The 17,525-nt window shown below is 41.6% G+C and overlaps 2 protein-coding genes across 12 annotated transcripts in view; one reads left to right on the top strand and one right to left on the bottom strand.

The window, feature by feature from the left end:
• The window catches only part of LOC127461104 (vasoactive intestinal polypeptide receptor 1-like), a 30,775-nt gene extending 25,204 nt beyond the window's left edge, over positions 1 to 5,571 (top strand). Inside the window, exons 11-13 of the mRNA XM_051768430.1 lie at positions 240 to 369; positions 1,231 to 1,272; positions 3,764 to 5,571. Of these exons, the coding sequence (XP_051624390.1) occupies positions 240 to 369; positions 1,231 to 1,272; positions 3,764 to 3,952 (361 nt within the window). The 3' untranslated portion in view covers positions 3,953 to 5,571. The remainder of the gene's footprint in view (positions 1 to 239; positions 370 to 1,230; positions 1,273 to 3,763) is intronic.
• Positions 5,572 to 7,838: 2,267 nt separating this feature from the next.
• Positions 7,839 to 17,525, bottom strand: part of ADCYAP1R1 (ADCYAP receptor type I) — a 153,311-nt gene continuing 143,624 nt past the window's right edge. For 7 of the 11 annotated variants that reach the window (XM_051768372.1, XM_051768373.1, XM_051768381.1 and 4 more), the window contains one exon: positions 7,839 to 16,510. In XM_051768372.1, coding sequence (XP_051624332.1) covers positions 16,301 to 16,510 — 210 coding nt within the window. In that variant the 3' untranslated portion in view covers positions 7,839 to 16,300. The remainder of the gene's footprint in view (positions 16,511 to 17,525) is intronic. The other 4 variants (XM_051768374.1, XM_051768378.1, XM_051768379.1 and 1 more) reach the window with 1 other exon arrangement.

Below are 17,525 nucleotides of genomic sequence, written 5' to 3'. Positions count from 1 at the left end.
CATAGAGAAAGATGCAGATTTAAGTTAAATTTCCTTCAAATTCTTAGCAGTAGCTTGATGTTGATGTTCTGGTAACCAAACCTAGTCCTTGCTGTTTATGAGCCACCTCACAGCTAATGGGGATCTTTCCAGGGATGTAGTTGCCTCCATTATGAATTAAAATATACTCCAACATAAAAATGCTGTCACTAATTCCATATTTCTAACACTGCCTTGTTTTTTAATCCTTGGTTTTCCAGGAGGCTTGCTAAATCCACGTTGCTTTTGATCCCCCTCTTTGGAGTGCACTACATCGTATTTGCATTTTTCCCAGAGAGCACCGGGCTGGAAGCTCGTTTTTACATTGAGCTGGGCTTGGGTTCTTTCCAGGTAAGATGGACAAAATATTTAACAATCCTGAGAGGTTTAATATGTACCACCACACCCTCAGCTTGGTTATTACAGCAGGTTTTTCCAGTGTGTCCAAATCCAACATACACGTTCCATCTTCCCCCTTCAGCATCTCTCCTGGTTTTTGTTCCCTTTTTATTTGAAATCTCATACTGCTTTTGAATTCTGAGTCAGACTTCCTATTAATAATTACAAAAAAAAAAAATACAACATCTACCTTTATTGAATAACAATATATTGAATAACAAGAATAAATTGAATAACGAGAGTTCTGTGAAGACCAGTCTGTGGATTAAGGTGAACTGTGGAAAATGATTTCACATATAATAAAACCAAGAGGAATGGAGAAATAAGGAGAATATATAACAACCTTCTCTGCCCTTACCCTTTAGGAGTGGTGAATCATGTTAATATTTCATGGTTTGTTTTGCTATACTGCTAGTCAGAAGAATGTCATGGATTTGAAAGGGTATGGTACACTTTGTAATAACTGTATTCACTATTGTAAATATAGATTAGAAGAAAACAGATACCCCTACTCCCTTATCTGAGGGAGAAGTTGTTTGTAGGATACAATAAACAGCAAATCAGTCCTTACTGTCTCCATACAAGGGCAATAACATACATATAATATCACCAGTCCTTTGAGGAATTTAATTCTGCTATGAAAACTCAATAAATAGTGCCACATCACCTGACTTTCAGTGGAAAAATGGAAAACATTATATGTTTTTACTGTCTGTCTTACTCAAATCGTGCATGAAACTTGCTGTCTGTCATTGATTCTATGCTTTAAATCCTGATTATTGGCTTTTTTCCTCCCTGCCCTCCCTGTCCCAGGGTTTTGTTGTCGCTCTTCTCTATTGCTTCTCCAATGCAGAGGTGAGTAACGAGGAAATAAGATCATCAAAACCTTTAAAACCCAGGGACCCCTCTTGCTTTTAATTTCTTTTCCTATTTTCAGAACAGATCAGTGCTTTGATCTGCTGCTGAAAGCCTGACATCCCCAGAGCTTTTCTTTTCCCTTGGTACCTTTGTTGGCTTTGTTTTTATTCACCCAGTTCTGACAGGAGGACACAAACAACCTTTGGAGCCCTGACCCTTCCCAAACTGTTCCTGACTTTCCTGGCAGGGATTTGTCTCCTGCTTTGTGTCTGATGTCTGTCATGATGGTGCTTCCATGGAAAGCTTGTGATGCTCCTTTAAGTTTATTTTCTCCTAGTGAGTTTCTTCTTTTTCCCTTTTCCCACTTTCCCCTTTTCCTCTTTTCCTCCCTTTTCTCCTTTTTTCTGCCTTTTTCTCCTTTTTTTCCCTTTTTTCCCTTTTTTTCCTTCCCCCCCTTTTCCTCCCATTTCCCTTTTTCTCCTTTTTTCTCCTTTTTTATTCCTTTCCCCCCTCTTTTTCCCTATTTTCCCTTTTCCCTCCTTTTTTTCCCTTTTCCCCCCTTCCCCCCCTTTTTTTCCCTTTTTCCCCCTTTTCACCCCTTTTTTCCCCTTTTTACCCCTTTCCCCTTTCCCCTTTTTTCTCCCATTTCCCCATTTTTTCTCCCTTTTTCTCCTTTTTCCCCCTTTTCCCCCTTTCCCACTCTTTTTTCCCTCTATTCTACCTGCTTCCCCCCCCTTTTCCCCCTCTTTTTCCCCATCTTTCCCCCTCTTTTCCCCCTTTCCCCCCTTTTTTCCTCCTTTTCCCCCCCCCTTTTCCTTTTTTTCCCCTTTTTTCCCCTTTTTCTCCCATTTCCCCTTTTTCCCTTTTTTCCCTTTTCCCCTTTTTCTTTCCCAGTGTGGGCCTGTGCCTTCACTAATTTTGCTCAAACCCTTTCTTTCCTGCTTTTATAACACTGTTAGAATTGGGAGAAGTTCCCTGTAGTACATTTTACCTGTTCCTATCATTTCCAAACCTGACTAAATTTGCTGGCACCTTCCCCAGAAGAGCAGAATGAACCAAAATTGGTGAGAAAATGTAAAAACCACATCTCATCCTTGGAAAAGTGTGTAGGGTAAATGAGAGGAATGACCAACTAAGAGTGGCTCAAGTCTCCCTTGTAAATGAGAGCGGACACTTCTTATAGAATCACAGAGTCATTAATGTTGGAAAAACCCTCCAAGATCATCAAGTCCCCCCTGTGCCTGATCCTCACCTTGTCCCCCAGCCCAGAGCACTCAGTGCCATGTTCAGTCATTCCTTGAACATCTCCAGGGGTGGGGACTCCAAACCTCCTGGGCAGCCCCTTCCAATGCCTGACCATCCTTTCCAGGAAGAAGTTCCTCCTGATGTCCAACCTGACCCTCCCCTGATGCAGCTTGAGGCCAATTCTTCTTGTTTTCTACTTGTTTTCTGGGAGAAAAGACTGACCTCCACCTACAGCCTCCTGTCAGGGGGTTGTAGGGAGCAATAAGGTCTCCCCTGAACCTCCTTTTCTCCAGACTGAACACCCCCAGCTCCCTCAGCTGCTCCTCACAGGACTGACTCTCCAGACCCTTCACCAGCTTCATTGCCCTTCTCTGGACACGCTCCAGCACCTCACAGGGATGGCTAAAGGTGCAGTTAATCCTACCCATGGATGAACAGTGCCTAAAATACATAATAAAATACATTTGTTACTTAGGAAAACAATTTATAATGGTCATTCTGGTGCTGTTCTGAGAGAGGGCCTTCAAGACTGACTATAAATAGAGAATGCTCTCCTTCCCATCTGCCTTCTGTACCCACAGACTCCTTGCCAACGGGATTTAATAGCTCCCATATTGTATCTCACAACACACAAATCCAGGAGGTGGTAAAAAAGGGACAGGCAGGGTGTGATCTCTGGCCCCAAGATGAAGTTGGGTTGGCTTGTGTCCATGCTGCTTGGGAAAACTGCTTCTGGAGCAGCTTGGCCCCTCGTTCCCACTTGGCAGTGCATCTGTTATGGCTCCCTGCAATCATAAATAATAATTATTATTTTCTCTCTGTGTGTGTGTTTCTCCAGTTTTGAGTATCTGTGACAATGTGACAATGTGAGAGACTGTGCTGCTGCCAAGAAAGGTGTTATTTCTACAGGATGAAACTCAGGGCTGGGATTTATACACAGCAGTGCTGAAGGGCCTTGAGTTTGCTGGGATAGCACTGGAATACTGGATTGGTGGAGGAAGCTTCTCTTTTAATGTACTTCTACATGTCATCCTCTGCATTTTTGAAATTGGGTCTATTTATTTTCAAAAGTGGATAGGGACACAGTTCAAGGTCTTCTAAAAATGTGTTAAGGATTAATCCTGTTTTTTCTGGTGCCTTTGTGACTCTGGGCTAAGTAGTCAGGCTGATATCCATATTTTACCTTCAGTGTCCACTAGGCCTTAATTTTCTGTTTCTTTGTTTTGAACTTCCTTTTCTACAGGTTCAAAGTGAACTGAAGAAACAACTGTGCAAGTGGCAGTATCAGGAATACCTGACCTTCACCCACAAACACGGGACTTTGTCCAGGGAAAACAGTCCCGTCAACTACGTCACTCAGTTGTCCCTGCTGGAAAAAATCAGCCCAAAAAGGAAAACATCTGGGTACCACAATGGTGTAACTACTGTCTGAGGCTTTCTAGCTGTGGCATTGGGATGTACTACCTAAGAGATGGCAAATTGGATCCTTTTGGCTTTCCATAGTGTGAATTCTGTAAATTCCTTGTCCTGGTCGTGAGCTGCTTTTCTCACCTGGTACAGATTCATATCCCAACCCTGGCTCTCTCCTTAAGTATATAAAGTCCATTTGTTTGGTTGGGAAAAACCAGGCCTGGGGATAGTATGAATCAACAGGTTAGCACCCTAAAAAATAAAAAAAAAAACCCACATTAACTCTCCTCAGGCCCACCACATTTGTCATGTCTTTGTTAGTGTTTCCCAAATTTTCCAATTTTCAAGTGCACTATTCCTAATCTTCATTTGCAAGAGTTATTTGGTGACCAAGTTTTGGCACAGAAAGAGTTATTTGGTGGCAAAGCTTTGTCGTAATAATTACTGGTGTTGTTTTGAGACAGCTTGAGTCAGTTTAGTGGGAATTAAGCACAGAAACTTGCCAAGCACCACCTATGGAACAGCAACCTCCTTTAAAAGGAATCTCAAGGTGCCTAGAATGCCACAAAAAAACCAGACAGTTACAATATCTGCTCGGGTTTTTACCTTCCATGCCTATTGAAAAGAGATTAAATTAGGTCAGAGGATTCTAAGCCCTCTCTTGTCTATGTGAAAATATGGATCAGCTGAATATTAGGCAGAGTATGGATGAAGGAAGAAATGAGAACAAACCCAATGCAGTGTCCAGCTGGGCTGCCTTGAGCTCAGAATGACTTATAAACCTGGTTTTAGAGCTCAGCTGCTGCTCTTTGTGAGCTGGAACAAACCTGTCACCATAACGCTGAGGATTAGCTGGATCCATCAATGAAACACACAATTAAACTGTGCTTTTGTGCTTTTTTGGGAGGGACCTGGCTTTGAGGACCAAATTGCTGTGATCACTGTGATTGTCTCAGCATTTCTCAGCTCGTTGTCACTCCACTCGATGATGTTTCATGGGACAGAATTATCCACACTGCAGTGAGGGCAGTGAGGCAAAGCATGGCCCAGTAAAGCTCAGAACCAATGCTGTCCTTGCATCACTTCTTTTGGTGACCTTCCTCTTTCTTCAGGTCTGAGTTGGACTCTACCTCAACCTCTCCAAAAGTAAAGAAAGGTACACAAGATACAGCTACAGCTCCTTTCAAGACAGGAGCATTCCCAGGAGAACCTGCATCAGACCTGGAAGCACTGCTGGAGACCACAGCCATGCACATACATCCTGGCTTTCTGTGAACAGCAGCATCAGTTTAGCTTAAAAAAGTAGTGTTCCAGTCCCTCAATTTGCTCTGCTCTTGGTTAATTATTTGGGTTAACAGACATTTGACTCGTGGAAACCTCTTTGTTGGTTTTAGGTGCTTCGTTTTTAGTTCTGTTAGTAGGACAGAGGTGAATTGTCCACATTTCTATAAATATGGTTCAAATGAGTTATTTATTAATTAGGCTCATCTGTCCCAATGAATTGTGTGTTCTTTGTAATGAGTAATTTTGTCTATTCTGATGATCAGAATCCTTATCAGTTTTACTTGTCAGAGTAACCTTTGCTCCTGTGCTGTTTCAATCTGTTGAAAAGAATTGTGATGAGAACACATTTGTGTGATGTACAGCTATAAAATGCAAGTGATAATTACAGCTTTTGTGAGTTTGGAAATTTAATTTGTGTCACTTTGGATAGGTCATTTGAGACTTTATATAAAAAAAGAAGGTTAATAATCTTGGGGTGTGCAAAAGTTTCATGGATAAAGATTTTGTTTGGGCTGTGAAAAGGTTGCTGATCCCTTCTTGATGACACACCTGTGGGTATGATGGTGTGTGTGGGAGTCGGGAATGCTTCAGGGATATCTTCCTTCACAAGGAAGGCAGCAAAAGGTTGTCACAGGCTGGGTTTAGCAGCGCTGTGTGTTCTGTGTGGAGCCACTGCCCTCTCCTGGAGCTGGGAATGCTGCTGGCTTGTTTGGATCTGTGCGATCCAGTGCTCCAAAACACTGCCCCCTGCTCACACCCAACGTGAACCTGAGCTACAACCTGGCCTGAGAATTAAATTAATAATTAATTAAATTAATAAAGGGCAGCTGCAATGGATTAATGAATTATATCAGCCAGGAAAAGCTGTTTTCTCTTCCTGGTGTCTTTTACACAATTTAACTCTTCAAGTATTATTTTTTTAAATTCCTTTACAAACTGCATGACAACCTGGAAAGATTAAAACCAGCTGTTTCTGCTGGTTTTGGTTTTTTTTTTTTGGGGGGGGGGGGGAAGTGTTGCAGTTAAGACAGGCTGTTAATGTAACTGAAATTCCTCTCAGAGAGTAGAATTTTAACTCTGATGGGGTCACCTCTTCAGAAAGTTTGATTGTGTGGGCTCCAGACTGAAAGAAATCCTCCCAGCAGGCAGCTTCACCTGCTTTGCCAATGCAGAACTTGCATAATGCACCCAGAGCAAGAATTATTGGAGTGTCTGAGTAAGATTTTTTTCAGCTGCAGAAAATGCAACTGAATTCAAGGTGTGTTGACAGACCTTGTGAATGAGGTTTTCCTCATTTAAACCAGGTGTCTGTTTTTTGGAGCAAACTCCTATAGCGTGGTATTGTGCCTTTAAAATAGTGGGTACTTACAAAGGACTTCTGGGGGGAGCTGAAATACTTTTGGAGGTGCCTTTTCTTTCCCTGCCTCTTAACTATAAAAGGATCCTTAAAAAAAAATCACTTAGAGTAGATGTGAGTTTTACAAATTAGGCTTTTTCCAGATTCTCTGATCTACATTTGCTGATCTAAGATACTGAGTGATGCAGCCCTCCTGCACAGGGTGGAGAGGGGAGATGTCCTATGTCCCATCATCCAGCCCTTAGAGAAGGGGCTGAGGCTGCTTTAGGTCACAGGAAATTCATGTAAAAGTGCATTTCCAGGGCTCTGAAGCACAGCAGAAAAGGAAATCCATATATCTACCCTGTCCCTCCCAAGACCCAACCTGCCCATGGGCCCGAGATCCCCTTTCATCCCAGGTCCTGCCTCAGCAGTGCTGAGGGGATGGTTGTTCCCTGACAGATTTCTAACCACAGTTCCAATAAATGAGTATCCATTTCCCCATCAAAGGATGAGGATCCACATATCTGGACTTTGGCTGAGCAATGAGGGAGGACAACAGTGGAAAGATGGAGCCTGAGTGGAGATTCACAGATCCACAAGGGACAGGCAAAGACTTGTGGTAGCTGAAGCAGAGGCTAAAGACAGAAAAAATATCAGAAATAGGTCATCTACTGTGGAGTCCTCTGTTCCAGTAGTGTGAATGTACCTGATATTTTAAAATTAACCTAATGATTAAACTCTTTAGGTTTGACTATAAAAGAAATGAAGCCTTGAAGCATATCAGGAGTTACAGACATCAATTTTGTTCAGCCTTGCCAACTGGAGGTCTGTCTTTGAGGACAACAGAATTTTTTATCTGTTGTTTAGATCCCTTAGAAATAATATTTAGGTCCCCAAAGACCTGTGGATCAAAACTCAGAGGCACAGGGGCTTTTAGTTGCAGTGGAGAGTGTGTTGCCTTTGTACTGGTGATATTAGACCCCAGTCATGTTTGACACTGGTTCAGGGTGGTAAAAACATTCCTCATGTAACTCCCCTGGTTGATGGTGAAGGAAGAGGGTTCATGGCCCATTAAAGGCAAAAACTTCACTCCTGGTTGGCCCAGGACTGACTTTGAGCAGCAGAATTCCTGGACTCCCCCTCATGAGGAAGGAAGCAAATTTCAGCCCAAAAAAACCCCCCTCCATCCTTTTGCTTCAGGAAAAAAAAACCCAACAAACCACTACCCTGTAACTTCACAGACAAAAAGTTCTCTTTGGTGCAATTTTATATCAGAACAGACTTATACAAAATGATAATACATTTATTGTGTCATCTACAGCAGTATACATGTTAAAAACAATTTCTCAAAACACAAAAAAGGTTAGAAAGCAGCAATTGATATCTGTGTTTCCACCTCATAACAAAGCTGAATAACCCCAAATCCCATTACCAGTTAAACCAGTTTTGACCAAAAAAGGTCAGTATTAGACCCAACAGGCCATAACTTTGTACCTTGACACAGTCAAAAGCCAAAATACAGCTTTCCATCCAATAACTTGGTACTTCTCAGAGCTATAGCAGGTTTGCATTGCCACTAAATTGACAAGTAGAAGGGAAAGAGAATGAACACACCAAATATTTGTTTTTACAGATTATACTGATACACAAAGGCCTCTTGAGACTTCTCTGCAAGCACAAAGTCCAGTGGGAAAGGCATATGCAGAAGCCTAAGGAATTTCAGACACTGAAGAGTGTCAGATCACACAGTGTCATATCACACAGTAATTCTTTACATGGATGAATTCCCCAAAAGAAAGCCAATGGGAAATTGCAATTCGAATCATAAGAAGGTGAAAGACCACGAGGTTCAAAACATTGTTCAAGCTCTGCTGGTGTGTTTTCATACACAAAGTACAATGTGTATTTAGCTGAATTTAGCTCTTTAGTACAGATATACATGGAGCTTAACATCAGAGCATCATTAACTGCAACTGCAACACTCCAGATCTTCCTAGTTTGTCCTTTAAACGCAATTCTGAACTGGTTGCATGTTCCTGACTGCTGAAAGCAGAGGGTAAAATCCTAATTTTTTTTATTTTTCACTGCATGTGCGCTGTATAATCTGGTTTGTTTCAGGACACAGAAGTGCTGGTCATATGGACACAACCTCACAGAGGGAAGGAGACTTCCTGAAAACTCTACTAAGCCTTTATCAGGCATAACACCTCCCTCAGATCTGGCTGATAATACCCAACAGAAGCCACCCCCAAGCTTTTCAAAGCCATTATTTCTCATCATGTGTGAAACAGAAGAGCAGTGACCAGGCCAGGGAAAATCCATCTCCACATCCAGGCTGCCACAGTGCCAACATCTGTCTCCAGTCTGGCCATCTTGACCTCTTGGTGGAAAGAAACACCAGCAAAGTGTGAATCATCTCCCCTCTGAGTGGACATCAAAAATACGGGTTTTGATTTTTGTGCTCTGAAATTGCTCTTTTGTCTCTTGTGGCCACAAAGGCAAAGTGGAGAAAGCAGATCAAAGGGAGACACCTCAGCTGTTGATGTCTAAAGTGGAGTGGTGTGGGTATCTCCTTAGCTGACTGCTTGAGGACACAAGACCTTTTCCAGGACTTTAACTGTGGGCCAGACCATCTAATGCTGAAGGTGCCAGGTGTTGAAATATAGCCCTTGATATTTAACTCCTAAGGAAGAAAACTACTTAAAAACAGGTATTTGGTTGTATTTTTTGCCTTATGCACGTTTCACATTCGTAGAAACAAGACTCCAGGAGACACTGCCCTCACAGAGATAATAAAATTCAGTATCTGAGTCTGGAAGAGAATCCCACGCAGGGAGTTCATGTGTTTCCTAGATATCCACACAGAGCTCACAGATATGACCCAGGAACTATAAGAGACTCCAGTCTTGTCTGGCAGCTGGAGGCCAAGCAGGATCCCATGTGGTGTCCATAAATTCTGCTCTGTCTGCTCTTCCCACTTGTTTTGCTTCCCTTCCATGTATAACAGTTCTGTTGAGGGCACATTCACTGCTCTGCAGTGATTTTATAAGTAGAATATTGATAATATAAGCACACATTTCTCTGGAAGCCCTGCCCACATGAGAAAAACCTCAGAACAAAAGTGAAAGTCTTAATATCAAGAAAGGACATAATCAAAGCAAGGAGGAAAATCCTAATTTATTGAACTTTCTAGGTTTTTATCTGTGGGAGCCCTTGCATAAAGACATGTAAGATTGAAGCTCTTCAGAAGCCTCCCAGACATCTATTGCTACACACAAAAATGAACTTTTTTTTTTTTTTTAATCCTCTCCCATGAACACTTTAGAAATAGTCTCTGGGCTCTGAAGTCTTCACAGACCACAGGTTAAAAACCTCTGACATCAGCAATTGTTTCTGAAACATATTGAAAAACAATTTCAAATAACAAGGCAGATAAAGCCAATTAAATTAATGAGGTTTTCATTTCTTCTGTTGCCACTCTTTGCTAAAGTCACTCTGGACATTTTTTTTTTTTTCTGTGACACTAAAATTTTTATATCTAATTTCTGTCAGGGCTGGGCTGGAAAATTAAGTTGGATATTTTTATGGTTTGCAGACCAGATTTGGCAGGGATTTAGTAGCAATGTCAGACACATGAGCACTGAAACCTCACAAACTGACACAATCAGTGTCTTTTCGGCCATTTGAACGATGATTTCTTGCAGTATTTTTTCTGAGTATGTGTCCTATGCCTCTGATTGGAAAGAGCAGTGATACAGCTCCTCTTGCAAGATCAAAACTGAAAACAGAAAGGGAAAATATTGGAATTACTTTCCCTTTAGACCTGTCTGAAAGAAAATTACTCAAAAACCAAATACCATTTATAGGCTTCCAAGAACTGGAAATCTATCTCTCAGTTTTTATTTTTCCCTTTCTTTCTTTTTTTTTTCCCCTCGGGGTGCTTGACATGCTGCTTCCAGGTAATTTTCCTGCTATTCTGCATGAACTCACATCTGTATTTGATTCCTTACATTGTTTTTGCTGCCCAAACTTGGATTAGAGCTGAAACAAACTCAGCTTAATAGCATGATTTTTTTTTAGTCTTATCTTTCAGCTGTATGATCAAAGACAAACTGCAGACTTTATCTGAAATAAAGCTGTTTATACCTCAGGAAGAGAGGGAGAAACTGGAGGCAAGACTGGTATGAAAAGGAACCTAAGAGAACCAGGAATTATTTCAACTTGGAATTCAGAAAAAAAAAGGTTTCTAACTGCCAAAGGAGAAAAGTTTTGCAATAACTTTCCAGTGGGAAGAGAAGGTGAGAAAAAGAAAATCCCACTGAATTTGAAAAGGAGAGGTGATCAGTTTAGGAGTGAGAATAATATAATATGAAATAATGACAGTTCCAGACCTTCCTTCACATTGAGTAAATACGTTTTGTTCTTGCTCATTTTGGCTTTGCTTATTTTCAGTTGCTGATTTCTTTTGTCCATGGGATTAGGAAAACACCCCCTGAATCTTTGATATAACCAGAAGCTTTCACGCTATTCAGAAGCAGAACTTTGTCCACCATGGACATGAAAATACTGTGAAAAGCCACAATTTTGCAAAAATGACACTGTCAAGGCAGACTATGGCAACTAATCCTTCTGTCCCTGCTGGAAAAGGAGCAGATTCTCCCAGGTCAGGTTTCCAGCAGGACTCTAAGAAATTCTATATTGTGTCCCACTCTGGTCCTCACGGTTCAAGAAAGAGGTGGCCAGACTGGAGAAGGTCCAAAGGAGGACCACAAAGGTGGTCAAAGGGATAGACAAAGAGATGATCAGTGAAGAAAGACTGAAGGAGAAGAGAAGGCTCAGCAGGAACCTCATCACTCTGTTCCAGTCCCAAAAGGGTGGCTACAAAGAGGGTAAAGTTCTTTCTTCACAAGGATCCACATGGAAAATACAAGAGGAACAAGTACAAACTGCACCAGGAGAGGTTTCATTTTGATATAAGAAAAGAATTTTTTAGAATAGGAACAGCCATTCATGGGAACAACCTCCCAGGGATGTGGCATTGGTGGTTTCCAAGAGGTGACTGGACAGGGTGCTAAATAACCTCACTAAGCTCCCTTTCTCACAAAGGTTGGACCAGATGGTCATTCAGCTTCCAGCCTTGGTTGTTGGTTCCATGAACTGCTCTGCAGTCCCTTCTGGAAGGTATCTCCCACTTGCCCTTGATGATGGAGAGAGTCTGTGGAGAGTCACCTTTGCAAATGTGATGTCAAAGCACCAGCACAGGCAGGTCATGCCCAATTCTGGTGGCTGTTTGGCCTTGCAGTTGCAGTCTTTTAGTTGCAATGAGAGACAGATGCTGAAAAGGAGGAGCCAGACATCAAATATAGTGTCTGAATTTAACTTCAAAACTGCACCTCTATTGCATTTTACTCTGGACTCCCCTGCCTTCATCTCTGTCCCTTCTCCCACCACCCAATTTTAACACCTGGCTGTCAGATGCAAATATTTAACTGATGCAGAGGAACTTGGGTAGTTCTCCTCTATGAAACAAAAATTCCCATAGCTAAGCATTTAAGTTTCTTTACCTGGGCTCTGAGTTCCAGATATGCTAAATGGAGGTGAAGGTAAAGGAGGTGAGGTCACCATGCAGCAAAGAAACAAGCCTTGTCCTTTACAATACAGTTTGTACTGTTCATTTTGGGATGTTAATTGTCCTGTAGTACCAGCACTTCACACTGACAAGTCAATAATCAAACAGTGGTTAGATACAGTAAATAGTCACAAAAGCTGCAGCACAGAAAGTTTTTGTACACTTATAAATGCAAAATAAGAAAATTAGACAGGAAAAACATTATGGACACGGTAGAAAAAAAATGGCTCAAGGAGCACTGCACACTTGTTTCAATTTTAATTGTGTTTTGTTTTTCAGAGCACAGCCTTTCTTGCTCCAAAATATATTTCACAGTGAAAAAATCAAACAAAGTACTGTTACACTCAGCTGATATTTACACACACCTGGAAGCAAACCACCTGTGGGCTTCTTCCCTCCTGGAATAAATGGGAATAACAGCCACTGGGAGTGGTGGCCATGCCTGGGCAGCATCTGCAGCTTACATTCAACAGAGAGGGTTTCTTGAGGGCTAATTTGTGCCAGGGCTCCAGAGCCTGGTTGCAATAACTATTTACACCTCAAGCATGATCTTTCCAGCAACACTGAGAAAGTTCAGGTGACCAGGGAAAGCCACATCTGCAAAGTGCAGCAACACTTCAGATAAGTCAGATCACGAGAGAAGGGGGTGGTTTGTATGAGATATTGTACATTTTATATGTTGAGAGGCACCTTCTCCTCTAGGAAATTCAGTGCTGGTGAATGGTAGCAAAGACTTCAATTTGAGCAAGAAACACAGGGTCTGCAACAGCAGAAATTTCCCCTCCACTGCTCTCCAACTTGTCTTGCTCCTGAGCATTGGCTCCAGGAATTAAGGGCCAAGTTTTCATGACTATTCCACCCTTGGATTCTCTGGCTGAGACCATCAAAAATAGATAGTAATAACAATGTGCTGAGGCCAAATCCCAATCCTAAGTGAAGAGGGTTTGTTCTAACAACAACAACAACAACAATAACAGTTTTCTGTACTGATTTGAATTTAGCTGAGGGCCTGGTCTCCAGCGTGCAGGATTCGAGGGTGGTTTTGGTGATGTGGACATTTACCCACGAGGCACTGGACTGAGATCCACCAGCTCAAATTTCAGAGCACTGTAGGACAGCCGGGGAAACAACAAAATCCAGAAATAAACTCAGGAAAAGCTTCAACAACAACACCAAAAATACATGAAAAAATAAAGATCCAAACACCTTCTTACTCTGAACTGAAACATGGCAAAAAGTCTCCAGCTTTTATCTTAAAAGTTCTAATTTATTAATGCTTGAAAACTGGCTACTAGTCTTTCATGCCAAATATAGCTTTTGATTTTTTTTTTTAAATAATACACTTACAATATTGTCAATATAATACTTGTGAAAGCCCAAACTGCAGAAAACACAAACCTGGTGGTATCAGTTCATTTAACATTAGATTTCAAAAATGTCCAGGCTGCCAAGTGCAGGGGAAACTTTCTCAAATAGCTTTTTGGAAGCATCTAATGAGAGAGGAAGGGCCAATCCATCAGTTAAAAACACTCGAGTGACTTCTGCAGAGAGCTGGGAAGAAGGGGATCAATTCTGCTCTCAGAGCAGCAGATCAGTGCTGCAGATGTGCAAAAAAAAGGTGTCTGGATCATATAAATTCCACTTGAGAATTTGGAGTATAATGGAAGTGGTTTAAACACTTTACTGGTCCTCTGTGCAAGGGCAGGTTTCACATGACAGGGGTGCAACCATCTCGTAAGAGCATGATCCTGTACCAATATAACCTCAGTCATTATTTCTATTTCAAATTATTTTTTACATTCATTTAAACTGCTACATTTGAGAGCAGATCATGCCCCATAAAGCATTACATGTGTTGAGGATTATTACAACTAATATTCCTTTCACGACTTTCTGAGGCCTGATTTTTCCTCCTTTTAAAAATAAGTAAACTAGGATTATTTTTAAAAACCTTTGCTTAAAATGACATTAAAACTTTTTTTTTTTACTTAAACTAACAAAACCAGTGAAATTAAAAGCTCACACTCAGCTGACACTAAAATTCCAAGTCTTTCCCTTTTTTTTTTTTTTTTTTAGTTTATGATCATGTCAACTAAGACCAAAGAACCAGCCTGAATTTTGAATTTCCTGGTTACTATTAGTTTCAGTTCAAAACTTCACATTTAAAGTGTCGTTTCCATTTTTGTCTTTAATATATGCACATACACACACATATATATATATTATATATATATATCAGTTCAAAAATCCAAAGTGAAGTGAGCATTAGGATGGTCCTCGAAGCCTTTTTGCTCTGTATAAAGACTCTTAAGAATTGACATCATTGACACTGGATTGAAGTAGGTAAGTACCAGTCGTGGCTTCAACTACAAGGCAAAAGTTGAAAGAACATTCTAGTTCCTCCCCCAAAAAAGCAGTAAGACCATTGGTGCTTAAACAAACAGAATGTCCAGAAAGAGACAAAACTGCCAGGTGTGGGAAGTCCTCCAAAGTCCTTACATTTTCCTTCCACGCCATCCCATTGTTCAGTTGAGTTGCTCATTGATATCACCAAATGCAGATGATTTTTACCTTCCAGGATGTTGTGCCAGATCCTTCTTGTGCCTCTGGCAGGGGAGAGTCAACACACAGAAGTCCAAGAGGTTGCAGAGGCACTGTGGGCTGTGTGGCAGCCCAATGCCACGTTTGGCCACAGATGCAGAGGGTCCAAGGTCATCTGCAGGGAAAGACCACCCTGGAACCAACTTTTGCTCTTAAGGTGGGAGGGAAGGGACAGTTATTTTTGTAACTCAAAGAATCCAAATGATCAATCTGTCACTCAATGCCAAAAAAATATAGGTATATCTCGACTTCAGGGCCCTTTTAGAAAATTCACAGCTTAGCTAGAACACAAACAATCTCAGAAGTGTCCCTGGGTACAGAAAAACACAGAGGATCCCATTGCTCTTGCCTCAAGTTCCTGCAGTGAGAGGCAGTTTCACATTGGCACAGCTGTTCCTTTAAGTCCACTGGGAATGTCTGACTAAATCCAGCTTAACTTCCTGGAGATCCTCCTGAATGGTTTGATAAACCCAAGCACAACAGCTCCATCCTAAGACTCAAAAGAGAAACACTGCAAAAATTCACGTGCCAAAAGACAGGGACAGGCTCGGGCATGTTTGACTGGGGGGAAAAAAAATAGGCAAATCCAACCCAAAAAGGAAACCAAGTGGCAAAATGACAAAGGTCATGTCCATTCACGGACTGGGATCAGTTTGGCAACCAAGGATCACAACTGCACAGCAACCACTTGTTACTCTGGACGGACACGGATCACTTGCAGATGCTCTGAAATGGGAATAGTTGAGTGGGTGGGTTTGGCCTCTTGTTTGTCTGTTAAACATTCCCCATTAATGGCCTTGAGTACAGTTGGGTATTTACAGTGACTGTTAAAAAGAGATATATACACACATTTCCTTTGCTTTGTCACCTCCAGAGGAGAGGAGAGGAGAGGAGAGGAGAGGAGAGGAGAGGAGAGGAGAGGAGAGGAGAGGAGAGGAGAGGAGAGGAGAATGAAAAAAGGAAAGGAAAGGAAAGGAAAGGAAAGGAAAGGAAAGGAAAGGAAAGGAAAGGAAAGGAAAGGAAAGGAAAGGAAAGGAAAGGAAAGGAAAGGAAAGGAAAGGAAAGGAAAGGAAAGGAAAGGAAAGGAAAGGAAAGGAAAGGAAAGGAAAGGAAAGGAAAGGAAAGGAGAAGGAGAAGGAGAAGGAGAAGGAGAAGGAGAAGGAGAAGGAGAAGGAGAAGGAGAAGGAGAAGGAGAAGGAGAAGGAGAAGGAGAAGGAGAAGGAGAAGGAGAAGGAGAAGGAGAAGGAGAAGGAGAAGGAGAAGGAGAAGGAGAAGGAGAAGGAGAAGGAGAAGGAGAAGGAGAAGGAGAAGGAGAAGGAGAAGGAGAAGGAGAAGGAGAAGAAGGAGAAGGAGAAGGAGAAGGAGAAGGAGAAGGAGAAGAAGGAGAAGGAGAAGGAGAAGGAGAAGGAGAAGGAGAAGGAGGAGAGACCTACACCACCACAACCAAAACTATTGTTTCATTTTTTTTTTCTGTTTCGAGGGGCGGTTTTTGGTTTGCTCCCGATGGATTTGCTCCCTCAGCTGCTCATGTGGCCAGGTTCTCCGCATTTATGCTGGACATCCGAATCTGAGAGCTGCTCTTGCTCAGAATGGACAGTTGTGTCCCCCCGTTCACTCCGCTGCTCGCTAGAGAAGGATGGCGGTGTTTGAAATCCACAGCAAAATACCGGTTGACTTTCCAGCTCCTCCATTTTCTCTTTATTTCTGATTGCACCTTTAGGGAGAAACTTCAAAAGGTCATTTTTTATGTACTTCGCCGCTCGAGGACATGCTGATAAATTATCAAGATCAGCAAAAAGCCCACAATTCCACAGAACTATTTTTAAGGCTGTTGTTAAACTCCTCGCTTCAGCAAAATCTGAAGTGGTTTCTCCACAGCTGAAAGAGGTCCAGCATTGTAGTGGGAATTACAGCCCAGGTTCTGTGTCTCTGGCTTCAGAAAATTTAGGATCAGCCCAGAGGTATCAAGAACAAAGACCTGTTCAACACTAACTCCAACATGAAGGAAAAAAAATACCCTGTTTTCATCAAAGACATAAAAAGGAGCCAAAGAAACCAGCAAACAAAAGGTACTGGACAGTAGGGAAACCACCTGTCCATGTGGGCAACCTGTCTTTTGCCTGCCATTCATGGATGGATGTCCATGGAAAACTTTGCCTTCTGCTTTCAGATCCCCTCAAAGCACACACCAGCTCTGGGATTTACAGACATCTGTGACACCTTCCTTTTCTTGAGAGTATTTTATACTCCCAAATATTTATATGATACTTGAGAGTATTATATGTAAATCCTGGTGATTTATAGTAAATCACCAAGAGCAAAACAATCCGTGGTTAGAAGCTCAGTTAGGGAAGAAGCAAATAATTCCATAGCTTTTGTACTTTTCATTCATCACCAACTTCCTGGCAATCCTGCTGGGTGAGCATGTGAGTATATATAGGTAAGATTTAACATATTAAAGATCATATGAGTTTAGACCAACATTTACTTGGTCTGTTGCTTACTCCTGGAAGGAGCCTGTAGCACATTTCTGAATGAAATAATGCAAGAACAAGGAAATATGTAGAGAGATTTTCCCAATATATTTCTCCAGTCTTCAATGAGCTGCTGTGACAAAGATGTTCTCCTTGGCTCTAACAGTCATTACTAGATTTTCCTGGACTAAAAGAAGTGTCAAAATGGATCATCATAAGCCAAAATGCTAAACAAGTGCTTTAACTGTATGGGCAAAAAACTACAGGG

The sequence above is a fragment of the Manacus candei genome, unplaced genomic scaffold (genome assembly GCF_025592945.1).
Source record: "Manacus candei isolate 608988 ecotype Guabito, Panama unplaced genomic scaffold, ASM2559294v1 h1tg000094l, whole genome shotgun sequence".
In the NCBI taxonomy this organism is placed as follows: domain Eukaryota; kingdom Metazoa; phylum Chordata; class Aves; order Passeriformes; family Pipridae; genus Manacus; species Manacus candei.
The sequence above is the reverse complement of the archived record's forward strand: the minus strand, read 5'-3'. Positions and strand labels throughout refer to the sequence as shown.